General features: G+C 43.6%; 1 protein-coding gene across 2 annotated transcripts in view; it reads right to left on the reverse strand.

Annotated features, from left to right (window-relative positions):
- Nucleotides 1–17,315, reverse strand: part of MTERF3 (mitochondrial transcription termination factor 3) — a 459,706-nt gene that overhangs the window by 63,755 nt on the left and 378,636 nt on the right. For both annotated transcript variants that reach the window (XM_044065624.1, XM_044065623.1), the window contains one exon: nucleotides 10,962–11,123. In XM_044065624.1, the coding sequence (XP_043921559.1) occupies nucleotides 10,962–11,123 (162 nt within the window). The remainder of the gene's footprint in view (nucleotides 1–10,961; nucleotides 11,124–17,315) is intronic.

Here is a 17,315-nt window from a genome sequence, read left to right on the forward strand (position 1 = left end):
TGGAAACATCAAAGTCCTTCGCTTTGCTCCAAAGAAAAATCTCCTCCATTTATCAGCGTAAACTTTCCTTGTACTAGGCCTTCTGGCCTCCAAAATAACATTCAAAACTTGTTGTGGAAGCTGAGACCCTCCAGGGTCTAAAACAGAATATGCCAGGCTGTGAGATGCAGAGACTGAATCTTGACATTGAGGAAGTGATTGCCCTCCTGAGACAAAGATGCGGAATCAAAGGCAGAGGCCATGGAGGCTCCTGTATCAAACTCCTCAGTAGTGGGTACCAGTGCTGTCGAGGCCAATCCGGCGCTATCAGAATCATGGATGGCTTGTCTATTCTGGCCTTCAGGAGTACCTTGGGAATGAGAGGCAGAGGTGGAAAGGCATAGACATGAAGATTGCTCCAACTGAATGATAGAGCATCCACCTTCCAAGCTGTGGGATGAAACCATTTTGTGCAAAACTTTGGCAACTGGTAATTTAGTGGAGAAGCGAACAGATCTATGTCTGGAGTCCCCCATAACACTGTCAACTTTTGAAACACATGAGGATCCAGTTTCCACTCGTGAGGATCCACAATTTGTCTGCTCAACACATCCGCTAAGGAGTTCTGTGCTCCTGGTAGAAACCTTGCCTGAAGATTGAGGTGTAAACTGAGAGCAGTCTCCCACAAAATCATCGCTTGCCTGCAAAGAGGGTAAGAATGGGTTCCCCCTTGCTTGTTGATGTACCACATGACAGTAGTGTTGTCTGTTTGAATCAACACCTGTCCTGGGTGAAGTAAATCCTTGAAAGCCATCAATGCAAATTGGACTGCAAACATCTCCAAGTTGATATGCAAATGTTGAAGTCTGACAGGCCACGTGTCTTGCACCCATTTTCCATTGAGGTGTGCTCCCCAAGCCTTGTCCGAGGCATCTGTCGTTAGAATCTGACTCGCCTCTGGTCGGGTCACAGAGAGTCCCTTGTTTAGGTGACATTCCTGAGCCCACCACAAAAATTCTGAATGCAAGGTATTATCTGAATGACAGTGTCTAGATCTTGGCAGTGTTGCGTCCATACATTTTTGAGATACCATTGAAGCTTCCTCATATGCAGTTTGGCATTGGGAAGCACCAGAATACAAGATGCCATGAACCCCAAGGCTTGAAGGACTGTCCTTGCAGTCAGCCTGGACTGTAGAGACATTTGATGGAAATAAAGAGAAAGGCTTCTTTGTTTGTCCGGGGTCAAAAAGGCCATCTGGGAAGCTGTATTCAGTCTCACACCCAGAAAGCACATGTCCTGAGAGGGTACTAGACTGGACTTTGTTTCGTTCACAGAACACCCTAGGCATCTTAACACTACCATCACATACTGTAGATGATGCAGAAGTTCGTCTTTGTGTTGTGCAATAATCAGGCAATCGTCCAAATAAGGATAAATCTGTATTCCTCTTAACCTGAAAAAGGCTATCACTGGAGCCAGAACCTTTGTGAACACTCTGGGCAGTAGATAAGCCAAAGGGCAATGCAGAGAACTGATAATGTAAATTTCCAGCCAAAATGCAGGTACCTCCTGCAACTGGGCCTGATAGGAACATGAAGATAAGCCTCTGAGATCCAGAGTTACCATCCAGTGATCTTTTCCCAACAGAGGTAAAAGCTGTTGTAACGTTAGCATTTTGAACTTTGGAATGTCCAGATAAGTGTTGAGGATAGATAAATCCAAAATTGGTCTCCACGTGTTCCCTTTCTTTGGTACTAGAAACAGGCGAGAATAAAATCCTAGTCCCACTTCTGACAGAGGAACTGGCTGTATAGCTCCTATTTGAAGAAGTAAAGAAATCTGCTTGTGAGCCTCTATCCTTTGCCGAGGAGGAACGTCTGGCATGCCTTTGAAAGGAGGCAATGTATGGAAAGAACTTGTAGCCTCGGTTTATAATGTCCAATACCCATTTGTCCTGGGTGACTAAAAGCCAGTTTTGCTTGAAGAGTGCTAACTTTCCTCCCAAAGGAGCTGCCAGGGAAGAAGAATCTGGCAGCTGAAAATGCAGGTCATTGGGCCTGTTTACGAAAGGACTGGCCCCTGCCCTCACCTGCAGATTGTGCAGGTGAACTCCAAGTTCTAGGCCTGAATGTACTGTGAGCTCTGCCCCTGCCACGTCTAGATCTACCCCTAGACTGAGAATCAGAAGAAGGGTAGGTCCACCCCTTAGTAGGCCAATTTCTACTAAACTTTGGAGGTTGCACCTGCAAAAATCTTTAACAGTCTGCATGGACTTAGCCTTGTCTTCCATTTTCTTCAAAACCGACTCCACAGGGGGACCAAACAAAACTTCAGACTGTAAAGGGGCATCCAGAATTCTAGTTTTAACATGCTCGCAGACATTCTGATCCTTAAGCCAGGCGTGCCTCTGAAGAACTTAACCAGTGGCAGCCACCCTAGAAGAGGCCTGTACAGCATCAAAACCACACTGCAAAGAATGCTTACCCACCTGTTCAGAAACATGTACTAAATCCTGCAATTCTTTACACTCTATGCCCTCTGCCAAAGCATCCACTTTAGATTTTAGCTGAGAAAGGAGGAAATTCTGATATTTCAACATATGAAACTGGCAATTTAAAGCCCTCATTGCTAAAGTAGAAGAGGTATACACCTTCTTACCCCATCTATCCAAAGCTCTAGCTTCCTTATCTAGAGGAACCGGATTCTTTACAACAGAAGCTCTAACACCCTTAGGCCCCTGACTAATAGGTTCTGGGTCCGCCCTAGGACTCTTATACAGACATTTATGAGCCTCAGGCACCCTATAATACCTGTCCGGTTTAACTGGCGCAGGAGGCAAAGAATCTGGATTAAGGGAAGCCTCCGAGAAAACATCTTGAACAACATCCAAAACAGGAGGTATAGCCAAGGGTCTATGCTGTGGTAAAAACAAGAATTCCCTAAGCCTCTTCCGTGAATCAGAGAAATCCTGTCCTTCCCACTTAAAATGCTCCCTCATGGAATGCAGAGTTTCTGAAAATGAAAAATCCTCTGGAGGAGAAGCAGAAGGAGTGGAATCCTCTGCATCAGAATCTGAATAAGGGGGAAAATCTTGAATATCCTCAGCAGAAGAGTCTGAGTCATCAGAGGCCTGATCCAAACTTTCCAACTCTGGCTCCACCCTGGGCCTCTTATCAGGAGGGGGCATAGAACCTCTAATTAAAGTAATCAAATCTTCTGCCATTTTAAGCATGTGCTTTTTAGGCACAGACCCTGAAGTACCTGGAGGGACACCAGAGGAAGGCAAAACAGACCTGCCCTTAGAAGAAGCCTTAGAAATAGTAGCAGAAGGCCTAACCACCTTGGGCATAGAAGGGAGAACAGTAACCTGAGAGGCCCCTTCAGCTTGACCTGACTCCTGTGAGGCCACATCCTGCAAAATCAAAGTTTCCCCCTGAGACTCAGAAACTTCAGCCGGATCCACCTGCTCCACTGTAGTTTCTGCAGGACCGGCGTCCGAAACAGACGAATCAACCTGTCTAGGTTTCAAGGATTTGTCTTTGCACTTCTTAGGAAGCGGCCGGAGGATCCGACGGCATATTATAATTACACCGCTTACCAAAGACTAACCTAGCACAATCTAACCTTCTTTTTATAGTGCGCTTATTAAACCTAGCACAAAACCGACACCGACTACGTCGTGGTCCGGTCCCAAACAAGGAATGCAAAGAGAGTGATAATCCCTATGCGGTATCTGTTTCCCACAAGAAATACAATTATTCACTTATTCTGAGATCCGGAATTAAGTGAGGCAAGAAAAACAAAAATATTCCCAACGGGTACTTAGCCCAACTTGGTTTCGGTCTGAAACTCAGAATACGAAAATTTCAGAACGCCGAACGGCACTTGCAACGCTGCTTCTGCATCGGACCATGTGGCAAAAAAGACTGAGGATATGACGTCGGTCATGCGCTTTTATACCCTGACGCTCTGATGTCAGATCTGAGCGCCCATGACCGACGTCAGCCTAATACTTTGGTATTCGGGCCGACCGAGGACAGCGGACTACCCATATGTAAGGACTGCAGCAATGTGAGATGAAGAACATCTGAATGGCATCGGCTGCATGTTTTATACCCCTGACAACCTGACGTCAAGGAAGAAGCAACAGCATCCGACACAGAAATCCGAAGACTCTGGTATTCAGGCTGGCTGAGGGCTAACTGCAGGCAGATAACCCAAATGTGATGACTGCAACAGTGAAACACGAAGAACATCAGCAGAGAGTTTGGGAAACTCCATCTGGAGGAGTTCACATTTCGTTTGAAGATTAGAAACATGAGAACAGTCCCATTTGAAATATTCCATCATGCAAGAAATAGTGTCTCTGAAGGAGAGTTCTTCTAAGAGAGAATCTGGACCAATAGAATCCTCTTCCTCAGACCTATAATCCAAAGAAGGTGGAATTTGAGAAGAATATGCCAAAGACTCTTCCCCAGAATTCAAGTCCTCTTCAGAGAACTCCTGCTCTCTGGACCTCTTAAGAGGAGTAGATGGACCAGGGAGGAACAGGCACAGACACCTTGAGGAGGCTTTAAGGCCACTAAGGCATTACACAATCCCTGTGTAAAATCCTGACATTAACAATGGGGATCTTTAACAGCAGGGGAAATGAGCTTAATTTCACATCTTTTTTTTTCTGACGGACTTCTGCCCGAAAATCCTAGGAGGTTCAGACCCTTGCCAACATTCGACCAACACAGCAGGCATCTCCTCCCAAACTAGAATTTGCAGTGCCCTCCTTGGTCCTCAGACGTAATCAGCAGAAGTTCCCCTTCAACAACCAGAGCAGACGTTTTTAAAGACTTAAGAGGATGTCTGATTCATGCTGTCCTCCAACGAGGTCACAGTGGAAGAATCCATAACCACAACCAGATGATCCTCTGGGCTTTCATCAGCCTTGAGAGAGACAACTGGGGAAGCGGGGACAGCAGCTGAATCAGATCTGATTTTTTTTTTGCCAATTGGGCACTTAAGTGAAACATGTCTTGGTAACCATCACAGAAGGAGGAGCATTAACACCAACGTTCAATGGTGGCATTCGGACTGGTGGCAAAGAAGTTCTCCCCTGGTCAGGGAGCATATGTGTGATGTACAACATCTACAAATTCTAAAGGCTTTGGTATACTGCTCAGATGCTGGGCTACCCTTGACAGGAGATCCCTTATGTAAAGAACACTGAAACAGAGAAATAGAAGAACATCCATTCTGATTCTGCACTTACAAATTAAAGCTTAGACAATGATTCAAAAACTTTCTGGAACAGACAATCTGATGTTACTAAGTGGTCTGAATTGGAGTATGATAAAATGTATTCCGATGTCACTAAGGGATGTGAATCAAAGGATGATCATAGAATGTCTTCTGATGTTGCCAAGTAAACCATATCAAACTATGAAGATAAAATGCTTTCTGATGTCAATTAATACTGCACATTAGAGTATGATGATGAAATACTTTCTGATGTCACTGAGTAATTTGCATCATAGTATGAAATAAAATGCTTTCTGACATCAATGAGTAATATAAATCACAGTACACTGACAAAATGCCTTTGCTGTCACTTGTGCTTTTGTCAGGAGTTTCAGCAGCATCACAGATCAAAGATCTGATGTTGCCAAATGTGGGTTCACTGATGATTTTCGATATACTGGGTATCTCTAACAATGGTGACATGAAATGCACCGCTGAATACTGGAAGATACTAACATGTACGACTCACAGGGAATTGGTATTCTTAGAGACAAGAAATGTACAGCTGAATGATGGGAGGTACTAAAATACAGGACCCACTGTGAACTTATATCTCTGTTGGCATGAACTGTGCCACCAAATACTGGGAAGAACCACTAATGTGCATGACTCACTGGGAATAAAGTGTCTCTTAATGAGATGAACCATTTAATGTTAGGAGAGACAAAGGTGCAAGACCCACTCAGAATTGTATTGACAGCAGGTGCACCATCACTGAATGTTGGCAGGTACTAAGGTGCATGACCCACTGTGAATCAGTGTTTCGGGACTGAAAAGCAATGCCAAAAGCTGGGACATTCTAACATGCATGACCTACTAGGAATTGGTAGCTTTGGTGACAAGAAATACATTGCTGAATAATGAGAGGTGCAAATTTTTATGACTCATTAGGAATGAGCATCTCTGGTGACATGGGGTGCACCACTGAATGCTGGCTGGGAAGTACTCAGGTGTATGATCCACAGGAAATCGGTATCTCTGGTGGCTTGAAATGTACAAATGATTGCTGGGAGGTGCATAACCCACTGGGAATTGGTATCTCTGGTGACATGAGAAGTGCCATTCAATACTGGGAGACACTAGGGTACATGATCCAATAGGAATCAGCATTTCTGGTGACGAGATGCATGGCTGAATGCTTAGAGGTACCCAAGTGCATGAACCAGTGGGAATCAGTATCTCTGGTGGATTGAAATGCACCAATGAATTCTGGGAAATGCATGAACTACTTGGAATATGCATCTCTAGTGCATGATGCCCAAGGAAATGGCACCTATGGTAGGTAACGAAGTAAAGAACAATAGGTGGTACAAAGGTGCACCAACAGCAGCACTCACAAAAGTGTTAAAACCTGCATTAAACTAATCAATGGGACAGCAATTGTATGACTGTAAAAAAAGATGTAAAAGCTGCTGATTTGGGGGGGGGGGGGGTCTTGGTGAACATCAACAGTGTCCATCAAACAAGGGACAAAAAATGCCAGCGTAAATGTCTGCAATACAAAAGATGGAACTTCTTATTGGGGCCTCAAATGTCATCTGGAATGTAAAAGAAGAAGTTATGTTCTCACCATAATGTTCCATGTGACTTGTTCATCTCGCCTTCATGATGGGTTCGGAGCTGATCCCTTGGCTCCAGTATGGCCACATGCAAAGCTCGAGGTCTTCCAGTAGCTTGAGGCCAAGCCCCCTATCCCATGATGCTCTGTGAATTACCTCAGATCTTGTTTGCTGTGTACACTAACCATATATAATAGTTATTCTTCTGCCTAGTAAAATGGGTTAAGTAGTTCAGTGAACGGAGAGCAAAAGTCGCTGAACTGAACATTTGTTTACCATATCTATCCATAATCCTAGACTCTCTATTAGGAAGATGGATAGATGAGGAAGTCTCAGACATTTCCTTTTTGATGGCCGCCGCCACCACCATGGCATCAACAGGATCTCCTTTGGTTAACAACGTTTTGTCTAATGGGGCTGATATAAACTTGTTAGGCCTCCTAGGGATAGGCTCCATAGACTCCGGTGACTCCCACGCCCTTCAAGAAACCAACTGCATGAGCTCATCGAAGGGCGGAGATGCCCAAGATGTGAAGGGTTGAGACCCAAAAGCCTTCAGGAGAACTGACTCATCCTCAGTAGGGTTTTTGGACTGCCAATCACCCCTCTGCCTAAGGATCTCAAATATCTCAGCAAAGGAGATATCCTCAGAGGGGGATCGTGGGGACCCTTCTGACTCATCCAAGTCAGTATCGGATGTTAAAGACTCCTGTGGGGAGTCCAAGTGTCTCCTCTTGCACAATCTCTTCCTAAGAGCCTCCTCAGTGGAGGCTTCTGGAGAGGTCTCGGAAGAGCAGGGACCACCCTGTGGGGCTATCTGGGTCTCTACACTTAGCCTGGATCATGGAAGCAGAAACAGACACAGGTACTTTAGGGGATGAAGAAGCAAGGCCTGAAGTCAAAGATGTCTTGGGAGACAAAGCTCTCCTTACGGCATCGAAGGCATCACTGCACCGATGGGAAGGAGTCAATGGATCCGAGGGCACCGACCAACCCCCTCACACCGAGGCAGTTGGCTCCGAGCCAGAGGTAGGAGCTGAGCTCATCTGAGCCGAAACCCCGAGAGGGAGAGTTGTCACTAACAAGTCAGTTCGACTATCCTCTCCGGATCCGGCTGAATAGTGTTGGCTCCTAGAATCCCCGGTCGGCACCGAGGATGTCAGAGTGGATGGAGCAGAGGACACTGGAACCAGCCTCGACCCAAATGGCTTCACGATCAACAGGACTAATTCTTCTGGCTCTGAAGAGCCGGTATGGCTCAGAGGAGGAGTAGAAAAAACAACAGCAGTGGTCTTCGGCTCCGAAGCCACTTGGGTTGGAGCGGACAACAATTTAGCAAGGCCTGGTGCCTGGAGAAGCTTCTGCACCAATCGATCCATATCCAAATCGGAAAGGCTGACTGATGACCTAGACGAATGAATAGATGGTGCCGACTGAAGTAATGGTGACTGAGGCACTTCAGATACTGGCTCCAAGGCTGTGGACTGGCTCCGAAAAGAAAAGACAGTCGTCTCCGAAACTTGTGGAGCCGATGTCTCAGACTTTGATGTTTTTGATTGTTTGGAGTCCTTAGATTCAAAAGATGACTTGGAGGACTTAGATTTTCTAGCAACATTTTGGTCACTCGATGCTTCTTGAAAAGGGTGTTTTAACAACTCCCTTGTCCATTAGTTTCCTTTTTCTCTCTAACAGAACCCTGGAAGAAAAGGAATAGCAGATAGCACAAGATTCTTGTAAGTGGACAGCTCCCAAGCAATATACACATGCAACATGTCCATCAGTAGCTGACATTTTCTGATTACAGTCCGGACATTTTTTGAAACTGGACTTTGGATGTTTTTCCTTATCTGCCATGATACCACTCTGAGCACACGCGGATCAACAAATAGTGTAAAATTAGAAATAGGCTCTAAACACACACAAGGTATCCAAAACTGTTACACTATAACTACTATAGAAAAATTGCCTAAACAATTATGTCAATATAGTTTGTAGAAAAACTAAACAACAACACACACAGCCCAAGATAACTAGGCCAAAAATTTAGAGAGAGTAATATGTAGTAATATATATAAAACACACAGGAAGGGAACTGCAATGGAGCTGTAAGAGCTAACTATCTAACTACCTATATTCAAAACTTACTAATAGTATATAATAAAGTACTAAACAGAAAAATTTTAAAGATTACTGGCCTGAGCTTTCACTGGAACCTCCAATCAGATGCCGCTGCAAACTAGATCGGAGGTAATTAACAGTGCATCATGGGATAGGGGGCTTGGCCTCGAGCTTTGCATGCGGCCGTACTGGAGCCGAGGGATCGGCTCTGAACCCATCAGTCAAGAATGAACAGTGAGATTAAACTTCACATCACAAGTCTTGGTCAACATGAAACTACCCAGTGAATTGTTCTACATTAAATGGCCAACAGCCATGGAGACATTTTCTGACTCAAACTACAAAAGCTTGGTGGCAGTCTGAGGAAGGTGACAAACATGCAAACATTTTTTTTATGTGCAACTCCACATGGTATAAAGCAGTATGAATAAACCACAATGAAGCAACACCTCAGGGTAAACATTTCCCCTCCTACTTAAGTTCCACACTGCTTAACCAAGACATTTTTGTTCACTATGGGGAGTTCAACAGAAGTCAAGGGAATTGATATACTTACTAGTAGGGTGGCTCCTCCACATTCATCAGAAGTAGGCAGCTTTGACCTCTTTCATAAATCTGTGGCCAGTTTCTTCATTGCTCTTATATGGTGGTGAACCTCACCACTTATGTTGAAGGACAGTAGGAACTCTCTTCTTCATGGCTATGTGCTGCTGGGTACAGCTTTCAACAATTAACTTCTTAAAGACAACAGTAGATGAGCAAGCCCTTGTTATATGTTACTGCTGAATGTATAACAGTTTGAACCCAGACAGAATGTAAGCTTACATCTTCCAACTTTTAACAGCTTTTTTTACATACTGACAGTGATAGAAAAGGGCAAAGGAACCAAATGAAAATGTATCTTGAAACAGAATTTTCTAGTTGAGAACACTAACATACAATTCCATTATAACAAAATAAACTTAACAAAAGGAAACGTTTGCAGGGAGGGCAAGCACCCCTCCTCCCTCACACATATTTTTGCTATGGGGTCCAAGTACCTCAGAGAAACTAGATATTCCCATTTAAATAATTTTAATGTCTGGTTAAGAACATTACAATGTCCTACACTTTGCAATTCTCCTTCTGAACTATAGAAACTACAATAAAAATAAAACAGACTTCATATTAACACAGAGATGCTGAAGACCCAAAAGAAAAAATAGATTAAATACCATGTATTGACAGCAGTGCTAACAGAGGAACTTCTGGCAGAGTAGAAAATTTAAGGTTGGGGGTTGGTATAAACTTTAAAGTGTTTACTTTATACACACACACACACAGACAGACACACACAGACAGACACACACAGACACACACACACACAGACACACAGACAGACACACACAGACACACACACACACAGACACACACAGACACACACACACACAGACACACACACACACAGACACACAGACACAGACAGACACACACACAGACAGACACACACACAGACAGACACACAGACAGACACACAGACAGACACACAGACAGACACACAGACAGACACACAGACAGACACAGACAGACACACACAGACAGACACACACAGACAGACACACACAGACAGACAGACACAGACAGACAGACACAGACAGACAGACACAGACAGACAGACAGACACACACACAGACAGACACACACAGACAGACACACACAGACAGACACACACACAGACAGACACACACACAGACAGACACACACACAGACAGACACACAGACAGACACACACACAGACAGACACACACACAGACACACACGCCTTTGAAAGGGAGATGGGCTAGGCTTAAAATGGCCCACAAGGCAGCTAGGCTAGTACTTGCCTGTGAATCATTCTGAATGTTTACAGTCAATGTGATGGATATTAATTTCCCTAAACAAATGCATCTAAACTTGGGAAGATTTTACTGAAATAAAAACAGTGAAGCAAATGCTTAGAACTTTATTTGGGTGGCAATGCTAAAAACTTACCTGTGGAAATTTTACTATGAGATTATGGGGAATGCCCATTGCATTATGCAAATAATCGAATATGTGTGTGATCTTCTTCTTGTTAGCTGTTAACAGTTTTGGTACTCGTGTTACCATGTGCTGGATCTCGTTAGTGCGAAAGCCAAATTCAATCTGGCATACCTTAAAAAGCAAGTGTTAAATATTAATATGCGCTATTCTCTTTGTTTTAATGCTTAAACAAGTTACTTGGATTCCTTAAAAATACTATAAAAAGGTAGGTTACATTTCAATACAAAAAAACAACTGGATGTCCAGTCTCCAGAAAGCACTGTACTGCATACAAAGAACAGTTATTGCAACAGGCTGCCACCCCCCCCCCCCCAAAAAAAAAAAAAAAAAAAAAAAAGAAATAACTCAAGAACTTCTGTGCCACATAAAATTCAGCCTATTACTCTGCTTTCAAGATTTACAAATCAACATTTTATTCAGCTGTATGTCAAAACCTGTGAAAGTGAAGGCACTGTTACCCTTTCAGTATGTGCCTCAGCGACTACCCCGTCTGTCGAACAGGCTTCCCATTCATGTGAAGCACAATTCTTCCCTAACCAAATTCAAGTGCAACTTCTTAAACTAGCTGCTAAAAGCATTGCTCATCCCATCTCCATACCGATCAATAGATCCATCCAAGAAAACACAGTTCCTGATATCTGGAAAAAAATCTTACATTATTCCCCTTCATAAGGGAGAAAACCATCGACCCCCTCTAACTACAGACCTACTGCATTGCCATTCTCTCTCTATCAAAGATTCTAGAAAAATTCATTCATTCATAAACAAGCTCCTCACTCACCTACTACTAGAAAATGTCACACACACCCAACAAGGCTTCCACCCAAACCACAGTACATCTACTGCACTAATTTTACACAAACTAACTCAAGGTCTAGAAATAATAAACTAGTATCATGTCTCTTCCTTGACCTCTCAATGGCCTTTGATATCATCTCCCACAACTTACTTCTCTCCAAACTCACTAGCCTTAATTTCCCCTATTCTGCTCTATCATGGTTCTCTAGCTATCTCTCCAATAGATTTCAGTCTGTAAGATGGCTCTCAGCAGCCTCCCTCTTCCTCCAAGTCCAAACAGGAGTTCCCCAAGGCTCCATCTTCGGACCCCTCCTATTCAACATCTTCACTAACAACCTCTATCTCTCCTGTCCTAACTCGGCCTTAATTCAATATGCTGACAACTCCACAATCACTTCCACCTCTGACAACCTACTTTCCCTAACCCAGGAATCTCTGCATTCAGTTGATAAATGGCTGACAGCCAACCAGCTCCTACTCAACCCAAACAAAACTAAACTCCTCCTTTTCCTCCCAAAGTCTCAACACAAAGCCACCTTTACTGTCTCCTCCCTCAACAACACAACAAACCTCACACCAAACTTCTAGGGGTCATTATTGATGACCAACTAAAATTCGATCTTCACATCCAAAACTGCATTAAGAAAACCCATCAGAAACTAGGCCTCCTCTATAGAAACAAAGGATTCCTCACAAATGAATCCAAACCTACTCTAGCACAAGCCTAGCTACTACCCACACTACTATATGCTGCCCCAATCCACACCAGCATTCAAGCAAATCTGATGACCAGACAAACTCACCTATAACACGATTGCTAGACTTGCAGCTAATCAACCCTACAGCTCACACCACTTTATATCCTTAAACCTACAGTGGCTAGAATTTCACCATCAATTGTTATTGCCACAACTACATTTGACTCGCTCTATCTTAAACCAACCTCACTAGTGTCCTCTCTCAACCCTGATCTCTCCTTATACTCCTAACCATACACTCTGCAGCTCAGAGCAACACCTCCTGCATGTCTACAAACCCAATAAAATCACTGGCAAACTCCTCTATAAAGTACAGTTGTGTACACTTACCATAAACGTAGATGTTCGAGTGTATTCACTGTTGCAGTCATTACATTTGGGTAATCTGCTGACAGGCTGCCCTCAGTCGGCCTGAATTCCAAGGTCTTGGGTCCTGCGTCGGTTGCTGTCTCCTCTCTTCCATGATGTCAGGGGTATAAAACATGCAGCCGATGCCATTTTCTTTAGTTTTTCTTGCCCCCAATGTCACGTGCCCCCAAAAAGTTAGCAAAAAAAAAAAAAAAAAAAAAAAAAAATTATATATATATATATATATATATATATATATATATATATATATATTATATATATATATATATATATATATATACACACATACATACATACATACACACACACATGCATCAATATCAAAACTTCACCTTCATCTATGAGCAAATACACCACATAGGTTGTAGAAGATACAGAAGGAAAGATAAACTCCAGAATGACAGGGGGATGGAGGGAGAGTAACCTGGACTGCAACAGTGAATACACGCGAACATCTACATTTATGGTAAGTGTACACAACTGTACTATGTTCTTCGTGTTTCACTATTGCAGTCATTACATTTGGGTAGAATCCCAAAGCTATGGTTGGGTGGCTAGAGCTAAACAGCATTAGGTGCGGCTATAAGGCCCTGCAGAACTGCAGTGGCAAAGCCTACCCTGGACTTAAAAGTAGAGAGGCGAATGATAATGCTTTGTGAAGGTGTGAACAGAACTCCAAGTAGCAGCCTCTAGAATGTCTTTGGTTGGTACTCCTCTGAGAAAGGCTGCTGAAGTAGCTGCAGCTCTGGTGGAATGATACCTAATGCCCTTGGGCACAGGTTTACCATGGTGTAAGTAGCAGAAACTGATGCAGTGGCTTACCACTTTGAAATGGTCTGCTTTGAAATAGCCTTTCCTTCTGATCCTGCAGCATATGTCACTAGTAATTGCTCAGTTTTTCTTAGAGCTTTAGTCCTGCTCAAGCAGAATCTTAGCTGTATGTCCAAGGAATGCAGAATTCTCTCCCCTTTGTTCTGCGGATTTGGATAAAAGTTTGGCAGATGAATTGTTTGGTTAACAGCCATGCTGGAAACCACCTTAAGCATAAAAGTAGGATTTGTCCTCAGAGACACCATGTCTGGGTAAAATATGATAAAAGGCTCTACAGCCATGAGGGCCTGTAGCTCTGAAACTCTTCTTGCTGAATTGCTAGTAACAGAGCTGTTTTCCATAAGAACATTATATCAGCGGTAGCAGCTGCTTCAAATGGAGGCAGGGTGAGCTTTTCCAACACATAATTGAGGTCCCATGCAGGTAATGGCGATCTTCTAGGAGGCCTTAAATTTTTGGCTCCTCTAAGATACTGCTTTAGTAATGGATGAGAAAAGATTGGTGGCTCTGTATTGTAATGAGCCAAAACGGCAGAGGCATGGATTTTAATTGATGAGAAAGATAGGCCTTTGTCAAGCATCTCAGTTAAGTAATGTAATATCTGCGGAATATTTGGTTCTGCTGTATCGGTTCCCTCTGCTCGATTCCAAGCACAGAATCTCTTCCATTTGTGAGCATAAGATTTTCTAGTACTAGACCTTCTGGCTTCCAAAATGACATCCATCACAGCTTTACTGAAAGGTGTTGTTTGTCCTATATGATCAACCATGCTGCCATGTTCAGTGTCTGTAGTTGATTGTGCAGGATCTGATTGTTTTGCTGGGACAGTAGTTGAGGTCTTTGAGGTAAGGTTCAAGCTGGGTATTGAGACAAGTTCCTTAAGATTGGGTACCACTATTGGCGGGGCCAGTTTGGGGCAATTAGTATCATCTTTGGTTTCTCTTGTCTGACTTTTAGGAGGACCTTGGGGAGAAGGGGCAGAGAAGGAAAGGTGTAAACTGATAGGTTTTTCCAACTGAAGGATAGGGAGTCCACTTTCCATGCTTGTCTGTGATAAGCCCTTGTGCAGAATTTTTCAATTGATAATTTTGAGGAGAGGCAAATAGATCAATGTCTGGGCTCCCCCATTTCTCTGTTATCATGCTGAAGACTTGTGGATTTAGTTTCCACTCGTGAGGATCCATAAGGTTTCTGCCTAAATCGTCAGCCAGAGTATTTTGTTTTCCTGGCAGAAATTGAGCTTGAAGATGTATTTGGTAGGTCAAAGCTGTGTTTCACAGTGCCATGGCTAATCTGCAAAGGGGGTATGAGTGTGTGCCACCTTGCTTGTTTATATACCACATGACTGTGGTGTTGTCAGTCTCCATCAGTAGTTGTCCTGGATGAAGTAAGTCCTTGAAGGCTGTTAGGGCATTTTGAACAGCTAGCATCTCTTTATGGTTGATATGTAGATGCATTTGTTTTAGGGTCAATATGCTCTGAATGCATCTTCCTGCCATGTGGGCCCCCCGGGCATAATCTGATGAGTCTGTTAAGGTTTGGCTGGCAGGGGGTAGAGTGAAGGCCCATCCCATGTTTTGGTGACATACCTTTGCCCATCACAGAAACTCCTGTTACAGGCAGGGAGTGAGAGGAATCATTGCTTCCAGACTGAGAATGTTGACTCCATAAACCTTTTAGGTACCATTGCAGTTTCCTCATATGCAGTCTTGCATATGGAATCAGTAGGATGCAGGATGCCATGAAGCCCAGAGCCTGCAGAATTGGTCTTGCAGAAAACTGGGTTTTTGTTGCAATCAGTTTGAAGTAAGTAGTCAGTTGCCTTTGCTTGTCTGGCGTGAGGTAAGCCTTCTGGGCAGTTGTATTCAAGGTTGCACCCAGGAATGTTACTTTTGAGAGGGTTCCAGTTGTGATTTCTTTTCGTTTATTGTGTACCCTAGGCATGTTAGAAGCTTTTTCACAAACGCCAGGTGTCAAAGAAGAATGCCCTTGTTCTCTTTGCTTGAATGAGGCAGTCGTCCAAGTAAGGATATATTTGTATACTTCTTTGTCTGCAAAATGCAATTACTGGTGCCAGGCACTATGTAAAGACCCTGGGCACAGTAGATAAGCCAAAGGGCAGTGCAGAGAATTGGTAATGCATAACGCCTGCCTCGAATCTGAGGTATCTTCTGCACAATTGTCTTATTGGGACATGCAGGTATGCCTCTATTAGGTTTAATGTCACCAGCCAAGCATTCTTGCCCAGCATGGGCAGAAGCTGCTGCAAAGTCAGCATTTTGAAATGTCCAGGTATGGGTTCAAAATCGATAAATCCATAATTGGCCATCAGGCCTTGTCCATTCTGGGTACCAAGAACAGTGCTGAGTAAAAACAATTTCCTTTTTCCTGTTCTGGTACTGGCTGAATGGCCCCCATATCCATGAGGGACGTAACCTGTTTCTGAGCCTCTGCCCATTGATTTTTGGCAGATCTGGCCAACCATTTGCCACTGGCAGAGTGTGGAAATGGAATCTGTATCAGTGTGATACTATGTTTAGTACCCACTTGTCCTGGGTTATTAACTGCCAATTTTGAGCAAAAAGTGCTAATTTTCCCCCTAGGGGTGCTGCCAAAAGATAAGTGCTTGGTGTTGGCAGAGGGAAGTCATTGGGACTGTTTTCTGTAGGTTTGCGCTTTATCTCCTCCAGATTTGGAGGTAGAAGCGCCCCATTGCTTTGACCTGAATGAATCCTGCGCCTGGTATCTGGAACCCTTAGGGCGTCTGGATTTAAACCCTTTGAGCTCTGACACAGGAAAGGACCAATTTTTTGTAGGCCAGTGTCTACTGAATCTTGGTGGCTGCACTTGTAAGAAGTCCAACAGTTTGCATAGACTTAGCTTTGTCTTCCATTTTCTTTAAAACCTCTTCTGTCTTAATACCAAACAGAGAATCATGATGTAAAGATGCATCTAGCAATTTAGCTTTAACATGATCAGGCACATTTTGCTCCTTTAACCAGGCATGTCTCCTAATCACAGATCCAGTAACTGCGGCCCTGCAGGAGGCCTCTAAGTCAAAACCACATTGCAAAGCATGCTTTCCAACCTGTTCAGCTGCATGCAATAATTCCTGCAAATCTTTACTTTCTGCACATTCTGAAATCAACATCATTTTCTGTTTCAGCAATCCCATAACATGTTGTTGGTACTTAAGCATATGAAATTGACAGTTTAAGGCCCTGATTGCCAAGGTTGCAGATGTATAGACCTTTTTTCCCCATCTGTCCAGTGCCCTTGAATCTCTGTCAGAGGGGGTTGGATTTTTTGCTGTTGAGGCCTTAACTCTTTGGACCCTGTGAAATAGTTTCAGGATCAGCAGCAGGGTTTCTAAATAAACATTTATGCGAGTCAGGGACCCTGTAATATCTGTCAGGCTTACTGGGAGCCAGAGTTAAGGAGTCAGAGGTCAAAGCTCGACTCCGGAAACACATCATCCACAATGTCTAAAACAGGGGGAATGGCTAAAGGCCTGGGCTGAGGGAGAAGGAAATCCCTGAGCCTCTTT

The sequence above is a fragment of the Protopterus annectens genome, chromosome 3.part0, assembly GCF_019279795.1.
Source record: "Protopterus annectens isolate FY-2018-M chromosome 3.part0, PAN1.0, whole genome shotgun sequence".
NCBI classification, from domain to species: Eukaryota; Metazoa; Chordata; order Ceratodontiformes; family Protopteridae; genus Protopterus; species Protopterus annectens.